The 21,849-nt window shown below is 42.0% G+C and overlaps 1 protein-coding gene across 3 annotated transcripts in view; it reads right to left on the bottom strand.

Annotated features, from left to right (window-relative positions):
• Positions 1-21,849, bottom strand: part of LOC109914047 (coiled-coil domain-containing protein 91) — a 155,417-nt gene that overhangs the window by 20,511 nt on the left and 113,057 nt on the right. The window contains exon 12 of one of the 3 annotated variants that reach the window (XM_048607656.1): positions 10,116-10,308. The exons of the other annotated variants lie outside the window; for them this stretch is intronic. Within the exon in view, the coding sequence (XP_048463613.1) occupies positions 10,132-10,308 (177 nt within the window). The 3' untranslated portion in view covers positions 10,116-10,131. Of the gene's footprint in view, positions 1-10,115; positions 10,309-21,849 lie in introns of those variants that run through there. 3 annotated transcript variants of the gene reach the window in all.

Genomic DNA, 21,849 nt, shown 5'->3' with positions numbered 1-21,849 from the left:
TCAAAACTTGAGTTGCTTGCAGACATTCACTGTCTAAGCTTGCACATAGAGTCATAGTTATACAGCACAGAAATAGATCCTTCGGTCCAACTCGTCTGCACCGACCAGCTATCCTAAACTGATCTAATACTATTTGCCAGCATTTGGCCCATATCCCTCTGAAGCCCTTCCTGTTCATGTACCTATCCAGATGCCTTTTAAATGTTGTAATTGTAGCCACCTCCACCACATTCTGTGGCAGCTCGTTCCATAGATGTACCACCTCTGTGTGAAAAAGTTGCCTCTCCGGTTCCTTTTGATTCTTTCTCCTCTCTCCTTTAACCTATGCCATCTTGTTTTAATCTCCCCTAGCCTGGGCAAAAGACCTTGACTATTCATCCTATCTATGCCTCTCATGATTTTATAAAACTCTATAAGATCACCCCTCAGCCTCCGGTCTTCCAAGGGAAAAAGCCCCAGCCTATTCAGCCTCTCCCTATAGCTCAACACATGAAGAACAACCAACTTGGGAGAAGTACTGAAATGCTGCCAGCCTGGGTAAAACTGTAATCTGTCAGGGTCAAATTAAGAACAGAAAATCGGGAGAGGGAAAAGTAATATGGTGAGTGCAGTCACATCATTAAAGATTTCACTTTGGCAGAACAGTCTTGTTCTATTAAAAACAACACTTAAAGATTTAAAATTAAATGTGTTTGACATAACTGGTTATAACTAGTTTGCTGTTCAATTCTGTTGTTGTGATTGATTCCAATTGCTGGCGGTCTTTTTGCATCATTCTTATTAGTTGGAAAGGAACTGCTTATTTGAGTAGAATGAAATACTGTATACTAATAAGTTTGAATATACTTTCAAATAGGTACATGAACAGGAAGGGTTTTAGAGGGATATTGGCCAAACACTGGCAAATAGGACTAGTGCAGTTTAGGATATCTGGTTGGTGTGGGCATTGGTGTTTTCAATTTGGTGAGATGGAGTACTTACCAAAGCAAAATTGTAACTTCCATCTATTCCCAAACTGCTTGCTCTTGCCAGCAAACACACAATTAACTTAAACAAAAGAAGCAAGATTCTATTCTGAATCACTACCATAATGGCAGCATGGCACGCTTTTGGATAATTCAACCAGAAATACAAATAATTAATTTTGACATTAAAACAATATCTTTGATTCTGCAATCCATATGAATAATTTATGTTTCAACTGGAGTTTAGGACTTTAATTCCTAGAATTACTAACTTTTATCTTCTTTTCTGCGATATCAATAGGCCCCTAGTAATACTCTGTGGTCCAGAATTAACTCATTTAATGTGAATGTTTTTTCACCATCAACTACAAAGCAAATATCTTTGACACAGTATCTTTCCCTCATTAGTTGTAAAAACCTAGTCCAGAAAATCATTAATGAGAGCAAACTCAGACAGCACCCATAATAGTAAAACCTCTCTCACATTTTTCTGGCACTGTCAGACAGATGACCTCCAAAATTCTTCATTGCAGCATTTATTTGAGGCTATCAATAAATACTTCACAAAAACAAATGTATATTTGCAAATTAAATAGAGGCTTATTAAAAAAAAATCCTATAAACACATTAACCTAATAACTACTTCACAGCAGGAGCATTTTGAAAACTAGTAAAGTTTCCATTCAGAGACAATGAAGTCTATATTTTTAACTACTTCAATTATTTCTGACCTGTCCTGCTTTAATCCAGGGATTTGCATATTTAGATGAGAACTACCATCATTAGGAGTAAACAGAGTGATGCCTGTTGCAACTGGTGCAGGAGCAACTAATTACGTAAATGATATGGTTTTGATTCATTCGCGGAATGTGGACATCACTGGCTGAACCTGCATTTATTGGCCATCCCTTATTGCCCTTAAGAAGGTGGGGGTCAGTTGCCTTCTTGAACCTCTGCAGTGCTGTCGGTGTACCTACAATGTTGTTAGGGAGGGAATCCCAGAATTTTAAACCAGTGACAGTGAAGGAATGGTGACCTATTTCCAAGTCATGATGGTGTGTGGCCTGGTGGTGGTGGTGTTCCGATGCATGTGGCGCCCTTGCCCTTCTGGACTGAAGCGGTCATTGGTTTGGAAGGTGTTTTCCAAAGAACCTTGAGGAATTTCTGCAGTGCATCTTACAGACAGTATACACTGCTGCTACTGAGCGTCAGTGGTTGTGGGAGTGGATGTGGTGCCAATCAAGCCAATCAATTGCTGTCAAGCTTAAGTGTCGCTGAAGCTGTACTCATCCAGTACAAAATATCTAGAATCAAATTAGATCAGGGCAGTAACTGTAAAGCTCTTGTTAATCAACACAGGTTCCTAGCTGAACACTGCGAAGAGTCTCTCTGTATGAATTTAGGGGACCTGTACAAACACAAATATATTTAAATAACGTTTGACAGTTCATGGCAGAACATGGAAGGGTGAAAATTTGAAATTGTTCTGTGTAAGAAAACAGATTATTGGAGCAATTGGTAGCAGAATATTTCTCCCTTGGTAACGATTCAGAGCAAAAGTAAATAGAGGGTTTTTTTGGGGTGATGTACTTGATGTTCAAATATTTTACTTTTATTCTAGAAGAGGGAGCAAATATCATAAATGGTCCAATCTTAGTGCTTTGCCAATTAATGTTCACAGAAACACACTAAAACTTTTTTTTCCAAGTTTTCACATTTGCTGGTTTTCTAGCATGTAGTGTTTTCTAGCATTTTCTCTTTTCAATGCAGACTTTACTTCCAAGGTCAAATCAGTCAAAGTGGCCACAAAGTCCTGAGCAGTACCTCACCTTGCGTGAAACAAAATGCTGATTTCGAACAGGATGCGTAGAAGTTTGAGCAGGTGAAGTGCTTCTTCAACACCACAACTAACTGTCCAAGATTCTTATTTTAACAACCAAAAAGAGAACAAATGAACTATGTTACAATGTTCCACATTATAGACTACTCTCTGACTGCAATGGTGGACTCTCAGACCGTCATGGCGATGTCTCAGCCCAGCGTAGTGGTATCTCAGCCCAGGGTAACAGTTTCTCAGTGACACAGCGTGGTGGTCTTTCAGCAGTACATGGCAGTCTCATAGCCTTGCGTGGCCTCTGCATGGACTTCTGGTCTCAAGCAAATTCCTCAAAGTGTGGTCCCACTGTGGCTAAGCACTTCAAAAAGACTGTAATATTTGAACTTTCAGCTTTATTTCTTTATCTTCTATTTTAAACTAAGGAGGTGTCACTTTACTATAATTACTGCAATGTTTAACTTTTAACTTCGCTCTTACTTTCTACCTTATTCTTAGGATTCTGTACCCAGGTAGTCGTACCTAAAATGGCACCTTGTGTGGTGACATTATACACTATACTTTTGTACTTGAGTACACGTGGCAATAAAATCAAATCAAAATCAAACATGCACTTCTTGCCTCAAATGCTGCATGCAATGTTCCTTGCACAGCACTTCAAATTTCAAACATTCCCAGTAATGGGAGAATGCTGAGTAAAAGCAAGCTGCAACCCACACACACTGAAGGAGTAATAAAAAAGAAGCTGCTGCCACTCACACCTGTCTTGATTTGCAGAATTACACTGATGAGTGGAAATGACCACTTACTTACCCACTTAAAGAATGTGCAGGGAATAGCAAGGACAATCAAGAGAAAGCAATTAGTGAATCCCACTTTACAAAATGCTTATAATCCTTCTCACAAAACTGAAGAAAAACATAATGCACACAAATTTTGATTTGATTTGATTTATTGTAGTCACATTCAACTAAGTATAGTGAAAAGCTTTGTTTTGCGAGCAGTACGGACAGATCATAGCAAACAAGGACATACAGATCATAGATAGTAGGAACTGCAGATGCTGGAGAATCCGAGACAACAAGGTGCAGGGCTGGATGAACACAGCAGGCCAAGCAGCATCATAGGAGCAGAGAGGCTGACGTTTCGGGCCTAGACCCTTCATCGGAAAACAGATCATAGGGTGCTTTAGACAGAGCAAGGAATACAAGGTTACGGCTTCACAGGAGTTGCACAAAGCAAGATCACCATTAACGAGATCAATATTATTTGAAGTCAGTGAGGTCCATTCAGCAGTCTAATAATGGCACAGAAGAAGCTGTTCTTGAACCTACTAGCGTGTGTTTTCAAGCTTCTGTATTTTCTACCTGAAGGAAGAGGTTGGAAGGGAGCATTACCAGGACGGGAGGGTCTTTGATGATGTTAGTAGCATTTCCACGGCAACGAGAAGTGTAAATGGACTCCATGGATGGGAGGTTGGCTGCTGTGATGGTCCAGACTGTGCACATAACTTCCTGTAGTTTCATATCATCCTGGGCAGAGCAGCTGCCGTACCAGGCAGTCATGCACCTGGATAGAATGCTTTCAATGGTGCATTGTAAACGTTGGTGAGGGTCCTTATGGACATACCCCCTGAATTTCTTAAGCTGCCTGACAAAGAAGAGGCATTACTGTGCCTTCTTGACCACTGCATCCACATGGGCGATCCAGGACAGATCGTTGCTCCTAGGAACTTGACACTCTCGACGCTCTTCACCTCAGCTCCGTTGATGTAGACAGGAACATGTTCTCCTCCTTTCTTCCTGAAGTCAATGATCAGTTCTTTGTTTTGCCGACACTGAGGGAGAGGTTGTTATCATTACACCACTTACACCAAGCACTCTATCTCCTTCCTGTATTCTGACTCATCTTTGTTTGATAACTGTCCTGCCACAGTTGGGTCATCAACAAATTTGCAGATGGCATTCATCCAAAATGTGGCTACACTGTGGGTGTACAGGAAGTACAGTAGGGGGTGGAGAACACATCCTTGCAGAGCACCAGTTTTGAGGATTATCGTGGAGGAGGTGCTGTTGTCTTTTCTAATATAACTTTTCTAGTGAAATTTTCCATGTTGAAATAGGTACAAATGATATGCCCCTGCACTTATCTGAGAGGGCAAAGAGATGCTGCCATGATCAGATGGAGCGCCTACTTTAGATTAGGAAATCATAGTCTGATGATATAACTGGCCACAATATAAAGCATGCTGCTGTTGTTGAATTGTTTTTATATACCTGTACTTACATATGCTTTGTATGAATCAAAAGATTACAAAAGCAATTTATAGGTTAGACAATAAATCACAGAAGGAGATACCGACATGCATCTTGCAGTTAGCAGCAAAGCAACAGCAGTTTCCCCAAACTGTGTGAAAGCCTCTCAGAGATATCTCTCAACCTCTATCGTTAGAGCTTTAACTTTCTTGACGGGTAATTGACTGCACCTTTTCTTAAATGGGGATTCTTAGCTCAAGTTGCAGTGATGTCATCAAGCTGCCCAAGCAACCAATCACCTTAAATTATTCCTAGAGATAACCAACCAGGAAATGAAAAGCATAAATAACCAAATTACCCTGTTTAAAACTTTATACAGAGTGCAACAAAAATCAGGACATACCGCATGGGGTTCAAGTAGAAGCTGAAATATCATGAACAAAAAAAGGCTGTTTTTTAAAAAAAGCTTTTAAACATTTAGCATTTCATCATTATTGGTTCATTTAACAACAAACTACTTTTTGGGGGCCAGATCAAGTGTTCAGCAACATAAAATCATAGAATCCTTACAGTGTGGAAACAGGCCATTTGACCCAACAAGTCCACACCAATTCTCTGAGCAGCATCCCACCCTATACCCTACCCTATCCCTGTAACATCTGCATTCACCCCATACCCTATCCCAGTAATCCCTGCATTTCCTGTGGCTAATCTGCTTAACCTACACATCCCTGGACACTAAGGACAATTTAGCATGGCCAATCCACCTAACCTGCACATCTTTGGCATGTGGGAGGAAACTACAGCATCCGGAGGAAACCCGTGCAGACACAGAGAGAACATATAATTCGACACAGACAGTCGCCCGAGGGTGGAATTGAACCCAGGTACCTGGTGCTGTGAGGCAATAATGCTAACCACTGAGCCACCCCCTGCCGCCCCCTTAAATTGCCATAGAAGAACAAGAAACAAAGAATGGTGAATGCTGGAAATTTGAAATAAAACAGCAATCACTGGAGAAACTCAACAGGTCTGGCAGCATCTGCGAAGAGAAAACAAAGTCAACATTTCAGGCCCTTTTCAGGTTCTTCAGAAAACCATTAGAAATCCAGTTACACCTCACTGAACAAGTTTTTTTTTATTGGCTTGCCCTAAATACTGAAGTTATAGTTAGATGCTCAAGATACCAGAATTAGAAGAGTACGTATATCTTGGAAGTGTTATGATCTAGCTGATGTTAATACTAAACAAGTCAGATCCCAGAGTGAAATCTAGCTTGTTGGATCATAACATTTTTTAAATTGTGGAGGCCAGTTATTGGACATGTTCACAAGAAGCTGCCAGTGTACTTCTAACAGAAAGAATAAACCATTTATTAAACAAGGAAAGAAGTATGACGTATTACACCCGACAAAAAAGGTTGGAAAGATTTCATTCCAAACATTGGAAAAGGATTCAAATTCAATATTTTGCTTAACTTCAGTAAGATACCTGCAAACACCCAAATCCCAGCAAAATCACTACAGCTGCTCATTCTGGCACAGTTACAATCAATCAGCAATGCCCACATCCCATGAGTAAATTAAAATAAAATTTGAATAATCAAGTTTGGACAACTTAATACTGGGTGGGCGGGGGGGGAGCGCAGAGGAGAAAAATAACTTTACAGTATTATAGACACAGTATACTTCATTTTACACTTATAAGAACACAGTGAAAGTTTAGAAAAATATTTAGAGTTGCAAGTGATGAAATAAATGGAAGTAGATAAGTTGCATCATATGGGCTATTATAAAAATGAATTAGTTATAAACAATTAAAATCTAAATCTTATCTATTCTTTCTAGGACAGAAAGGTTCCTTAACTTGGGTGAAATTTTAAAACAAAGTTTAAATATATGAGCAGTAATTTGGTGTTCAACACCGAAGATAACAGTTACAATCTCGAAAAATGTGCCGTGTTTGAGTGTACTTAATTTCTAAGAAATCTTAGTGAATTAATTACATGCATGTCTAAAGCTATAGAATATTACACACCAAATCAATCATGTTGACACACTTCTCCAGAACAAGATGAAAATCAAAACATCTTGCAGTAATATCAAACTCTGATATTTTACAAAGTATTTATAACAAAGAAACAGGCCATTCAGCTGAACATGATAATAACAATGCTTATGCTGCATATAAACCTTCTACCTCATCTCCTCAACATATTCTTCTATTACTTTCTTCCCTACGCTCTTTATCTCAACTTTGCCTTGTAGTAGTTAGGTCCACTTCTAACTACTCTCTGGATTAAAAAAAAAGCTTTTCTTGAACTCCTTATTGGAATTTTTTACTCACTGCCCTATGCTTCTGGTTCTTAAAATACCTTACTTTGGTCTTTTGCTGTGGTTGATAAATTTTAGTTCTCACCTGCCGTACTGATATGTATAAAAGATAAAATATAGCTTTTTTTAAGTATTTATTTCCTCTAGTTACAGTTTAAGAGCCTGGCATCAACAAGCAAGAAGCCAGATTATTTATGCACCATAACAAAATAAAGAATGGAAATATACCTACTCTGCAAACTAAAAACAAACTTAAACATTTCTCAGCTCTCAGTACAGGTTCTTTTGCAATTGGTTCAGTGGCAAAAAAATTGGCATGAGAAGGATTTACATGGCAAATCCAAAACTTTTTCAGCCATTATGCCATTTTGTTAGTGGCAGGGAAGTTGGCAGATGGCCAAATGACCTTAAGCCCAACTAAGTCATATCCAGTGTCAAATAAGAGACTCCTTCCATCTCCATCAAATGGGGAAACAAGCAGTTAAATCAAGGTGGGCTCTAGAGAGTGGAATGGGCAGGTCTACTTTTTAAGCACTCGTTAGCCCTCAAAGGAGATCCCACAGTATTGGTGCTGCTTATCTCAGTGACCACCCCTGACATTTTCAGCCCAGTCTGAGTGGCTCAATATGCCTGCTTGTGAAGTTGCTTCACTGAATCCTCTTCCTCAAGGCGTGAGCACTGCCGTGGCCACTATCCTGCGTGGCACAGCTGAGTATGCTTAGCTGCAGGCCAATCTTAGCAGTGGTGCTCATTTCCTAATTAGACAGCTAACCCAGCAGCTGCCCTGTCTTTGGCTAAGATAACAAGGTGTAGAGCTGGCTGAACACAGCAGGCCAGCAGCATCAGAGGAGCAGGAAGGCTGACGTTTCGAGTCTGGACCCTTCTTTGTTCTCCAAAACAATGCAGCCCCAGGTTCCAGCACTGTGGGGTTTACCCCCACAGCGCACATCCCATCACCCTCCTTTGGCCCCAACAGTTGGTTTCCTAACACTTCTGGAAAATCTCAGCCATTATTTTACGTCAAGAATAATTCATAGATCTGAAACAAGTACATTAACAAATTGCAATTTATGAAGATATTAGTTCAGTTCTATTTCCCTTCATTCTGTTTCCGTCCATTATAGCTCAAACTGATCACAGGCTATTTCTGATCATTAAATATTTTTAACTTATATTTTCCCCTTTGGTAATGCCACATTTAATCTAGTTAATATTACATGTTGTATAACTTCATCGTACATGAATTATTTCAATTAATTAAATCAATTTCCCTCTGTTGTCTAACTTTTCAACATCATTGAACACTCATCTAGTTTTATTATTTGCTGCATTTCAGGCTTCAGTGAACGAACTGAAGTTCAGTGGAGTTTTGGACAAATAGAGTTGCTTTTGGGTGCAGTACAGAACAGTGAGGGGATTGCATGCAATTGGATTGGCGTCTGTCTGGATAAAACAAAATATAAGTAAATTGTATATTTGAATAATACTTGAAATGGATACGTAACCAAATGTCTCCAGAAGCTTAAAGAGATATCCTACAGCTGAAGTACTTTACTGACATCCCAAGAAGGCCTCAAGGAAATAGCAAGTTATCTTGCTTTTTTGAAAAAGGAGTTATGAAAATATCACTGGGAAAAAAATCAGGAAAGATAGTTGGCAAGAAGTAGCTATTGACAATGATGCTTTCTCCATTACTGTTGATGAGGACAGGGTACAACTACCTTCAATTTAACACAAACCATAGGTTCTAACGTAATTCTAAAGTTTCAGTTTTATGAGGAGTACTTTCTCGACATCGGATGCCATTTGCCTTACGTTATGACTGCATTGGAAGGAAGGCACTGATAATCAAGCCCCACTCCTCTACCAGTTGTACAACAGTATAAACATTTCAGTCACTAAAATGACCCTTTTGTACTTCTATCCAGAATAAAAAAGATTTACAACATGTTTCGTTAATGAACTCAAAAATAATCTGTTTATTATAGAAAACAAAACTTATTCTTAGAACAAGTGAAAAACACTAGTAAACGTACAAACTATAACCTGGAATTAGAACCTTATTTCCTTAATCCCAAAATGATGCACTCACAGAACACAAAAGTTGACTGACTTAGCAGAGATGATTTCTTTTTAAAAGCAAAAGGAAAACACTCCTGCTGGCCAATAGTCTCAAAATGAAAAATAAAATGTGATGGATTCTCATAGTCCACCAGGTTTCTTGTCGACAAAATCGAACTGCTGACAGCCATGGACTGATGGAAACATCTACAGTTTGAACTAAAATCAAGCTGGATTTGAGTCATTGGAAAATAGTTCAACCTTTCAGGGTTTATAATGTAGTCAGAAGTACTGATTGTTGGAAACAGTGTAAAATTACCAAGAGTGGCTATTTACAGAGGGAGAAAAAGAGACAGACTTACAGATTCGGGGATTTCATAGAATGTTTCATAGAATCCCTACAGTGTGGAAACAGGCCCTTCGGCCCAACCAGTCCACACCGACCCTTGGAGCATCCCACTCATACCCATCCCCCTATAACCCACCTAAGCTACACATCCCTGAACACTATGGGCAATTTAGCATGGCCAATCCACCTAACCCGCACATCTCTGGACTGTGAGAGGAAACCGGAGCACCCGGAGGAAACCCATGCAGACACGGGGAGAATGTGCAAACTCCACACAGACAGTCGGCCTAGGGTGGAATTGAACCCGGGTCCCTGGCATTGTGAGGCAGCAGTGCTAACCACTAAGTCCCCCTGCCGCCCCTAATTTCTTCCTGATAGAACTAGGTCTGTGAAAACAGAAAATCAAGTGCAGAGAGGTTGCTAGACAACTAGCAGCACAGAGACTCCCATAGCTTTTTCCAAGGTCAGATATTCCAGCCATTAAGGACCATAAACCCAATCTCCTCACTTTCTAGAAAAGATAAACAAACAATTTAGAATGTCACTTTATTTTCTGTAAAAAGCAGGTAAACCACAGTACACATTAAACCGTTGACATTAAGTCAAGAAACCACACAGCAATAAACATGTTTCAATCCAGAAAGGACCAAAATAGCTCCATTTCTTCCAGTATTGCATATACAGCAAAAATATGAAAACGTATTCCCACCAGTTGGCACTAGTATCCAATCAAAATTTTTTAATTTTCCATTTTGCAACATTATATTAACTCCAGGAATAAAGTTAACACAAAGCAAAGGGATGAGAACAGTGCTCACTATGAGCTGCAAAGGTAAATTGGTCCATATTTTGTGCTAAAAATAACAGTAAAGCCAATAGCCATAATTATGCAATGAATCAGACAGCATCTTCCAGATTATGCACATGGGCCATTAAACATAAAAATCCAGAAGATGAGTTAGAGTGATCATATTTACCCACAGACTGCACTGCAACATCTCAATTTTTTAATTCATTCAGGGAACCTGGGTTTCACTGGCTCAGGCAGAATTCCGTAGCCATTCCTAACTACCTTGGGAAACGGGTAGGGAGCTATCTCTTGAACCTTTGCAGTCTTTTTTGTGTAGGTACAGCCACAATGCTGCTGGGGAGGGAGTTCCAGGATTTTGGCCCATGAACAGCAAAGGAATGGTGATATTTTTCCAAGTCAGGATAGTGAATGACTTAGACAGGAACTTGCAGGTGGTGATGTTCCAATATATCGTCTATCCATGTCCTTTTAGATGGTAGTGAGTATGGAGTTAGAAGGTTCTGTCTATGGAATCTTGGTGAATTTCTGAAGTGTATCTTGTAGATGGTACACACTGCTTCCTACTGTACATCAATGGAGAAGGGAGTGAACGTTTGTGAATAAGGCGCCAGTCAAGTGGGCTGCCCTGTCCTGCATGGTGTCTAGTTTCTTGGGTGTTTCTGGACAGTAATCATCCAGCCAATTACTTGGTGGACTATTCCATCACACCCCTGACTTGTGCCCTGGAGATGGTGGACAGGCTTTGGGGGAGCCAGGAGGTGAGTTACTCACTGCAGAATTCCCAGCCTCTGACCTGTTCCTGTAGCATAGCATTCAGAATCCCTTTAGTGTGGAAGCAGGCCATTTGGCCCATCAAGTCCACACTGACCCTCCAAACAGCATCCCACCAAGACACACCCCACCCCTTACCTATCCCCGTGCATTTTCCATGGCTAACCCATCTAGCCTGCACATCTATCGGCAATTTAGCATGGGCAATCCACCTAACCTGCACATCTTTGGACTGTGGGAGAAAACCGATGCAGACACAAAGAGAATTTGCAAACTCCAGACAGTTGCCCATGGGTGGATTCTAACCCTGGTCCCTGGCGCTGAGCTAACCACTGAGCCACTGTGCCGCCCCTAACTTATATGCCTAGTACTACAGACTTGACATTATTTCCTCACCAATCATGGTGGAAAATCTCATGGTTGATGTAACTAAGTGTCAGAGATATTTTAACACTGAGATAGGCCAAAGTTACACTAAACAATCTCTCCAGCATCTGAAAATGTAATTTTGCATATGTGGAGAAACATTCTGTCATAACTTAATTAGTATTGGAGATTTTTAGTTTTTCTCTCTCTTTTATCTGCATTTTTCTCTCTCTTTATTTCACTCACCATTCACGACTGTAATCTAATTTATACTTCTTGACTTGGATTCTGTCTTCGTGAGAATTTTACAGTGTGATTGATTGAGAAACCTCAGTATTGCTGTCTATAATGCTCACACAAAACACAGTGACTGCAATTCTTCAGTCCACAGCTGGCAAATGCCAACACAGTAATTAAACAGTAAATGTTGTGATTTATTGTTAACCACAAAATCAAGGCCCACTACTTTATTTAAGTTAGCATATTGGTTTTGTCACTTTTAACATTGAGTTTGCTGAGTGTGGGTCAATGCAGTTTGATTTACATTGAGATTTATTAGGCAGCTCAAAGAAAAGTAAGTCAAAAAAATCTAAACAAATTAAAGCACATTAAAATTTACTTTGATTCTTACAGGGCAAAAGGACCAGCAGGAGCTTGTTGTACACATTGGAAAAAAACAACAAGAGAAAAGGATGAGATTCTGAGGAGAGAATATAGGAAGTTAGGTAGCAATTTATAAAGGAGGTCCTCAAGGGTAGTAATATCTGGATTACTGCCAGTGCCACAAGCTAGTGAAGGTAGGAATAGGAGAATGCAACAGATGAATGCATGGCTGAGAAACTGGAGCAGGGAGATGGAGTCACATTTTTGGATCATTGGAATCTTTTCTGGGGTAGGAGTGAACTGTAAAAGAAGGACAGATTGAAGATTTGCGAGAGCTGCTCGAGAGATTTAAACTAGTAAGGGGCTGGGGAGACCCAGGGAAATAGTGAGGAAAGAGATCAGTCTGAGACTGGTACTGTTGGGAAAAGGAGCAAGTCGAACAGTCAGGGCAGGCAAGAACAAAGCAAAGAACGAGTTAGCATAAATTAAACTGCATTTATTTCAACGCAAGAGGCCTAACAGGTAAGGCAGATAACCTCAGGGCATGGTTGGGAACAAGGGACAGGGATATCATTGCAATTAGAGACATGGTTCAGGGATGGACAGTACTGACAGTACTTAACCTTCCAGGGTATAGATGCTATAGGAAGGATAGAATGGGGGGGACAGAGAGGAGGGGGAGTGGCATTTTTGATCAGGGATAACATTAGAGCTGTACTTAGGGAGGATATTCCTGGGAATATGTCCAGGGACGTTCTTTGGGTGGAACTGAGAAATATAAATAAGCATGATCACCTCTTGGGATTGTACCACAGACACCCACTCCCCCATACCCCCAATAGTCAGCAAGAAATTGACAAACAAATTTTTAAGGAGACCGGAGTTATCTGTAAGAATGTTAGGGTGGTTGTGGTAGGGGATTTTAACTTTCCAAACATAGACTGGGACTGCCATAGTGTTAAGGGCTTGGATGGACAGGAATTTGTTACGTGTGTACAAGAAAAATTTCTGATTCAGTATGTGTATGCACTTACTAGGGAAGGTGCAAAACGTGATCTACTCTTGGGAAATTAAGACAGGGCAGGTGATTGAGGTGTCAGTGGGGTAGAACTTTGGGGCCAGCGACCAGAATTCTATTAGTTTTAAAATTGTAATGGAAAAGGACAGACCGGATATAAAAGTTAAAGTTCTAAATTGGAGGAAGGCCAATTTTGACGGTATTAGGCAAGAACTTTCAAAAGTTGATTGGGGGCAGATGTTTGCAGGTATAAGGATAGCTGGAGAATGAGAAGCCTTCAAAAATGAGATAACAAGAGTTCCCGGACAGTATGTTCCTGTTAGAGTGAAGGGCAAGGCTGATCGGTGTAGGGAATGCTGGATGCCGAGAGAAATTGAGGTTTTGGTCAAGAAAAAGAAGGAAGCATATGTCAGATACAGACAGCAGAGATCAAGTGAATCCCTATAAGGGTATTAAGGCTGTAGGAGTATACTTAAACAGGAAATCAGGAAGGCAAAAAAAGAGGACATCAGATAGCTTTGGCAAATAGGGCTAAGGAGAATCCAAAGGGATTTTATAAATACATTCAGTCCAAAAGTGTAACTAGGGAGAGAATAGGGCCCCTTAAAGATCAGCAAGGCTGTCTGTATGTGAAATCACAGGAGATAGGGGATATACAAAACAAGTACTTTGCATCAGCATTTACTGTGGAGAAGGATATGGAAGATATAGAACGTGGGGGAAAATGTCCATATTACAGAGGAAGGGGTGCTGGATGACTTAAAACGCAAAAAGGTGGATAAATTCCCAGGACCTGATCAGGTGTACCCTAGCACTCTATCGGAAGATAGGGAAGTCATTGCTGAGCCCCTTGCTGAGATATTTGTATCATTGATTGCCACAGGTCAGGTGCCATTAGACTGGAGGTTGGCTAACATGGTGCCTCTATTTAAGAAAGGCGGTAAGAAAAAGCCAGAGAACCACAGTCTGGTGAGCCTGACATCGGTGGTGGGCAAGCTGTTGGAGGGAATCCTGAGAGACAGGCTTTACATGTATTTGGAAAGGCAAGGACTGATTAGGGATAGTCAACATGGCTTTGTGTGTGGGAAGTCAGGTCTCACTAACTTGACTGAGTTTCTTGAGGAAGTAACGGAGAGGATTGATGAGGGCAGAGCAGTGGACATGAATTACATGGACTTCAGAAAGGCGTTTGACAAGGTTCCTCATGGTAGGCTGGTTAGCAAGGTTAGATCACATGGAATACACGGAGAACTATCCATTTGCATACAGAAGGTAGAAGACAGAAGGCGGTGGTGGAAGGTTGCGTTTCAGACTGGAGGCCTGTGACCAGTGGTGTGCCACAAGGATTGGTGCTGGATCCACCGCTTTTTGTCATTTATATAAATGATTTGGATGTGAACATAGGAGGTATGGTTGTTAAGTTTGCAGAAAACACCAAAATTGGAGGTGTAATGGACAGCGAAGGCAGTTACCTCAGAGTACAACAGGATCTTGATCAGATGATCAGGGAATTTTGTTTTAGAAAATGGACTAAGATGGTCTAGCATATGTAAAGCAGGACAATTCCCATTTAATCTCATTCTATTTGGAACTTGGATTATTTCTCAGTCTAGAATCATAAGATAACTTTGGCCATGATTGGCCCTTTGGGCTCAACATAATGATGTCAGATGTAGATTTCAAATTAGATCATCCCAATTTGTTCTATTTATAAAGAATGAAATAAAAGTTTCAAACCAAATTAGGTTACATCAAACTCAAAGGTTGCTTCTTTTTGGCACTCACAATGTATATATTAACCAATTTGAACATTTCACTTCATGAGTTTGACGATGCATTATCCACGTCACTGAAACTTCATGAATGACTCTTACTCAATTCTGAACCTCTTGTGCAGGCCTCTTCATAACAAAAATCTGCAATTTTTGATTATGAATTAATCCTGTAATTTGGTGAACTTTCAGATGACAGAATGGCTGCACAGATGAGAAAGAATGTTGTTGACAACATAAAAGGAAAATACATACCAAAAATAAGCAAAAATGTAACATTATACATAATTGCAGGATAATAAGAGCAAAGGTAAAAGCTACTGTGGAAAAGTACTGGCAAGACCAAAACCAAAGTCAACCATAAAAAAGATACCCTTTTGGTTCTGTTCAAATATTTATTTACCTTTCAGTGACTGCATATGAACATACAATGCAGGACTATTCAGCCCCTTGAACGAGCTCCGCCATTCAACGAAATAATGGCTGACCTGACTATAGCCTCAAACCCTCATTCCCACATACTTTTAATAACCTTTCAACCCCTTGTTGAACAAGAATTTGCTACCCTTACCTTGAAAGTATTCAAGGACTCTGCTTCTACCATCTTGTCAGGAAGAGATTCGCAGAGAAAAAGAATCACCTAATCCCTCTTTTTAAAAAGATAACCCTTGAGCGACACTTCTATTTTCAGATTTCCTGTAAGAGGAAATATCTTTCACAAATCTATGCTGTCAAGAACTCCCAAAAATGTGTGTGTTTTAATCAATTTGCCTCTTACTCTGCTAAATTCTAACCTTTTCTCACAAGACAAACCGCCCATTCAGATATTAGTCGTTAACGTTCTCTCAACTGCCTCTAACATATTTACATCTTCATGTAAGGTGACCAATACTGTGCATAGTATCCCAGTTATGCCTGTCTCTTCGTGGGGTATGTGGAACATTCCTTGTTCCAGTCCTATTCCGGCCCCCACCCACAACTCTTTCTCCAATACATCGATGATATAATCGGTGCTGCTTCCCTCTCTTGTCGAGAATTGGAAAACTTCATCAATTTCGCCTCCAATTTCCACTCTGCCCTCACTTTCACCTGGTCTATCTCTGACTCCTCCCTTCCCTTCCTTGACATTTCTGTTTCCATTTCTGGGGATAGACTGGCCACGAATATCCATTACAAACCTACCGACTTCCACAGCTACCTGGACTATACATCCTCACACCCCACTTCCTGTAAAGACTCCTTCCCATTCTCTCAGTTCCTCCGTCTCCATCGCATATGTTCAGATGAGGCCAACTTCGACAAGGGAGCCTCCGAAATGTCCACATTCTTCCTCAACCGAGGATTCCCCAGCTCCGTTGTCGACAGGGCCCTCAATCAGGTCCAACCCATCTCCCGCACTTCTGCCCTCACTCCTTCTCTTCCCTCCCGCAACAGCAATAGGGTTCCCCTTATCGTCACCTACCATCTCACCAGCATCCACATCCAGAAGACCATCAGATGCCATTTCCGCCACCTCCAGCAAGATGCCACCACCAGACACATATTCCCGTCCCCTCCCTTGACCGCCTTCCGCAGGGACCGTTCCCTCCGGGACACCCTGGTCCACACTTCCTTTACCCCCAACACCTCCCCACAGCCTACGGCACCTTCCCCTGTAACCGGCGAAGGTGCAACACCTGCCCATTTACCTCCTCCCTCCCCAGAATCCAAGGGCCCAAACATTCCTTCCAGGTGAAGCAACACTTCATCTGCACTTCCAAGAATCTAGTCTACTGTATTCGCTGCTCACTATGTGGTCTCCTCTACATTGGGGAAACGAAGCATAGACTTGGCGACCGCTTCGCAGAACATCCACGTTCTTCTCGCAAAAAAGACCCTGAACTACCTGTTTCCTGCCACTTCAATGCACCACCTTGCTCCCTAGCCAACATCGCTGTCTCCAGCTTGCTACAGTGTTCCAGTGAAGCCCAGCGCAGGCTGGAGGAACAACACCTCATTTTCTGCTTGGGGATCCTACAGCCCTCCGGACTCAATATTGAGTTCAATAATTTTAGGGCCTAAACTCTCCCATGTCCCAGCCCCCCACCCCACACACCAGGCCTTGTTACCACATAGCCTGCCACTACACACCCCCTGTTGTTAGTCACTAACAGTCCCCATTAACAACTATTCACCCTCCCAGTCTGATCGTTAGCAACTCCTCTGTCTGTCCAACTGTCTTTCTCTCTCTTTGGGCTCTATCCTATCGTTTACTCCCTACCCCACCCATCTCCCTATTTTCTGCATATAAACTGATGTTTTCCCAGCCACCATCAGTTCTGACGAAGGGCCACCGGACCCGAAACGTTAACTCTGTTTTCTCCTCCACAGATGCTGCCAGACCTGCTGAGCTTTTCCAGCAACTTTGTTTTTGTTTCCAACATTTTAGTGATGCCTGCACAAGGGCACCCAGACCCCTCTGCATCTCAGAACTCTGCAATCTCTTGCCATTATATACAATGCTTCTAATTCTTCCTGCCAGAATAGACAATGTCATATCTTTACCCTTCACTTAACCTATCAACATCTTTCTGCAACCTCCTGGTGTCCTCTTCATTTTTTATCATGTTTCATCAGCAAATTTAGCTACAATACCTACCATCCCTTCGTTTAAGTCATTTGTAACAATTCTGAACAGTTGACATCCCAGCATCAATTCCTGTGGCACACCACTCACTACATCTAATTAACCTGAGTAAAGATCTATTTACAGGTATTCTCCATCTTCTGCTAGCTAGCCAAATTCTATCCATTCCAATATGCTACAACTACACCATTGAAGTTTTATTGTTTGCAATAAACTTTGTTGTGATACCTTATCGAATGCCTTCTAGAAATCCAAGTACAGTATATACTGGTTTCCCTTTATTCACAGCACATGTTAACTCCTCAAATAACACAAAATAATGTTGACTCTGCCTGGTTACCTTGAACTGATCTAAGTGCTAAGCTATAACTTCTTTAACATTTCCCATGACAGATGTTAAGTCAACAAATTTTTACACATTCACATATTCTTACATTATATTCCACATTACGTTCCAACTGCTAAGTTTTCTTTTTATTTAATCACTTAATTTGTCTATGACCATCTATACACATTTTGTGTTATCCTCACCACTTGCCTTCCCACCTATATCAGTGTCATCTGCAAATTTGGTGAAAGAACGTTTACTTCCCTCATTGAGGTCATGAATATATGTTGTAAATACTGTAATTTCGCACATGTTCATGGGGATGTTGCATTTTTTCAAGCTAGCTTTCAGGGAGCATTTTCTCAGCCTTCCCAGGGTTTGCTTTAAGTGTTGAAGCTCAGAATGGAGCGCTTACTTCAAGAATATCATCCCAGGAATGAGCACAATGTACCCCGCCTGACTGAGGGGTTGTTTCCCAATAAAAAGAAGAAGTCAAGCAGAGACAAAACCAAGCACATGACATCCTGAACATTCTGCCCTCTGTTCAGCAATCACTATCTGTCCCACCTGTGACAGAGATTATAGATTATGCATTAGACTAGTCGTTCACCTGAGAATGCATTTTTAGTGCTCAATACTATAATGCTCCAATGGATTTGCAGGATCATGTGGAGCCAAAGTTGGTAGTAGTTGGATATGAAACTGGCTTAGTCATAGGAGCCAAAGGGTACCTGAGGAAGGAGGCTTTTCTGAATAGATGGTTGTGACTAGTGGTGTTCCAAAGGGATCACTGCTGGGACCTCTGTTGTTCAGAGAGATACATAAATGATTTGGAGGAAAACAGAGCTGGTGTAATTAGCAAGTCTGCAGATGATACAAAGATTGGTGAGGTTGCGGATAGTGAGGAGGAGTGTCAGAGGATACAGCAGGATATAGATCAGTCGGAAGCATGGGCAGAAAAATGGCAGATTGAGTTTCATCTGGAAAAATGTGAGATGATGCATTTTGGAAGATCAAGTACAGGTAGAAATTATACAGTGAATAGCAGGACCCTTAGGAGTATTGATATGCAGAGGGATCTGGGTGAGCAGGTCCACCAATCACTGGACTTCATTGCTTTTAAATTGGAGTTCTCCGTGCGAGTGTAGATTGTACAGTCCCTAAACAATCAATTCAGGCTAACTTTGGGTGGCACAGTGGCTCAGTGGTTAGCGCTGCAACCTCACAGCGCCAGGGTCCCAGGTTCGAATTGAGCGTTAGATGACTGGTCTTCAAACATGTTCTCACTCAGGCAATTGAAGGCTGCATTGGCACACAGAAACCAGTATTGAACTTTGCCAATGCAATGTTAACGGTAAGTTCCCAAATTCTAACGGACTATAAGCTGATTCTCTTTGGCGACTTTAATGGAAAAGACACAGGCAGGCCTCTAGGGAGATGTAATCAGCATAGAGGTGGTAGGGAAGTCATAGAATGATAGAACCCCTACAATGTGGGAGCATGAAGTCCACATCAACACTCCGAAGAGCATCCTACCCTATCCCTGTAACCCTGCTTTTCACATGGCTAACCCACCTAGCCTGCACATCTTCGGATTGTGAGAGGAAACCAGAACACCTGGAGGAAATCCATGCAGACACAGGGAAAATATGCAAACTTCAAACAGACAGTCATCTAACGCTCAATTCGAACCTGGGACCCTGGCGCTGTGAGGTTGCAGCGCTAACCACTGAGCCACCGTGCCACCCAAAGTTAGCCTGAATTGATTGTTTAGGGACTGTACAATCTACACTAGCATGGAGAACTCCAATTTAAAAGCAACGCCTGAACAGGTCTGATGCTCTACTGACTGAGCTATCTGGGCTCAGCAATCGCAACTGTACCTTGCTCCTCAATAGAACACAGTCTTATGATAACCAACACCTTGCTCCTCTAGAGAGACAAGTACAAGGCTCACTCAAAACAGTGGCACATCATCATCTGACTGCAGGATCACAAAAGCAAGTATGTCATCCACACTTTGACAGGAACCGACAATCGCTGATGGACCACCACTTAATTCCCTCTGTCAGCGACATCAATGGTGTTCCATAACAGGCAACAGAAGCAGCGCTGCAGGAAAATTAATGCTGAGGCATTCAAAGACAGTCACAGATTTCAGGATTTCAAAGGTTCATTCCCAAATGAGTCAGAAAACTGAATAAGATTGAGGCTAAAAGAAAAATCAGAGCCATTCCATGGTGGTGTAGTAGAATTTTCTGGAAGAACACTCTAGGAAGGCATGGGAAGGAACGAATTATGCTGATAATAGAAGTTTATAAAATAATGAGAGGTATAGATAGAGGTAACGGTAGTTGTCTTTTCCCTAGGATGGGGGATTTCAAGAGTAGGGGGCATATTTTTAAGGTGAGAGGAGAGAGATTGAAAAAGACGAGAGGCTTTTTTTTTTACACGGAAGGTGGTTCGTGTGTGGAATGAACTTCCTGAGGAAGTGGTGGACGTGGGTACAACTGCAACCCCACCCCAAACTTAAGTTCACCTGATTCCACTTCACCAACACCTTCCACCCCAACCTTAAGTTCACCTGATCAGCGCTGCCTCATGCTCCCACAAGGAGCTCGAACAGTTCATCCACTTCACCAACACCTTCCGCCCCAACCTTAAGTTCACCTGGACCATCTCCAATACCTCTCTCTCCTTCCTGGACCTCTCTGTTTCCATATCTGGCAACCACCTGGAAACCGATATCCATTTCAAGCCCACCGACTCCCACAGCTACTTAGAATACACCTCCTCCCACCCACCTTCCTGCAAAAATGCCATCCCCTATTCCCAGTTCCTTCGTCTCTGCCGCATCTGCTCCCAGGATGAGGCATTCCACTCCTGAACATCTCAGATGTCCTTGTTTTTCAAGGACCGTAACTCCCCCCCCTCAGTGGTCGAGAACGCCCTTGACCGTGTCTCCCGCATTTCCTGCAACTCATCCCTCATAACCCCTCCCCGCATAACAACCAAAACAGAATCCCTCTCATCCTCACATACTACTCCACCAACCTCCGGATCCAACGCATCATCCTCCGACACTTCTGCTATCTGCAATCCAACCCCACCACCAAAGACATTTTTCCCTCTCCACCCTTATCTGCTTTCCGGAGGAACCACTGTTTCCGTGACTACCTTGTCCGCTCCACACTCCCCACCAGCCCCACCACATCCGGCACTTTTCCCTGCAACCGCAGGAAGTGCTACACCTGCCCCTACACTTCCCCCATCACCCCCATCCCAGGCCCCAAGAAGACCTTCCACATCAAGCAGAAGTTCACCTGCACATCTGCTAATGTGGTATACTGCATCCGCTGTTCCAGATGTGGCCTCCTCTACATCGGGGAAACCAAACGGAGGCTTGGGGACCGCTTTGCGGAACACCTACGCTCGGTTCGCACTAAACAATTGCACCTCCCAGTCGCGAACCATTTCAACTCCCCCTCCCATTCCTTAGATGACATGCCCATCCTCGGCCTCCTGCAGTGCCACAACGATGCCACCCGAAGGTTGCAGGAACAGCATCTCATATTTCGCTTGAGAACCCTGCAGCAAAATGGTATCAATGTGGACTTCAAAAGCTTCAAAATCTCCCCTCCCCCTACCACATCCCAAAACCAGCCCAGCTTGTCCCCGCCTCCCTAACCTGTCCTTCCTCCCACCTATCCCCTCCTCCCACCTCAAGCCCCACCCCCATCTCCTACTTACTAGCCTC

The sequence above is a fragment of the Rhincodon typus genome, chromosome 18, assembly GCF_021869965.1.
Source record: "Rhincodon typus isolate 14 chromosome 18, sRhiTyp1.1, whole genome shotgun sequence".
In the NCBI taxonomy this organism is placed as follows: Eukaryota; Metazoa; Chordata; class Chondrichthyes; order Orectolobiformes; family Rhincodontidae; genus Rhincodon; species Rhincodon typus.
This window is presented reverse-complemented; position numbering and strand designations above follow the sequence as displayed.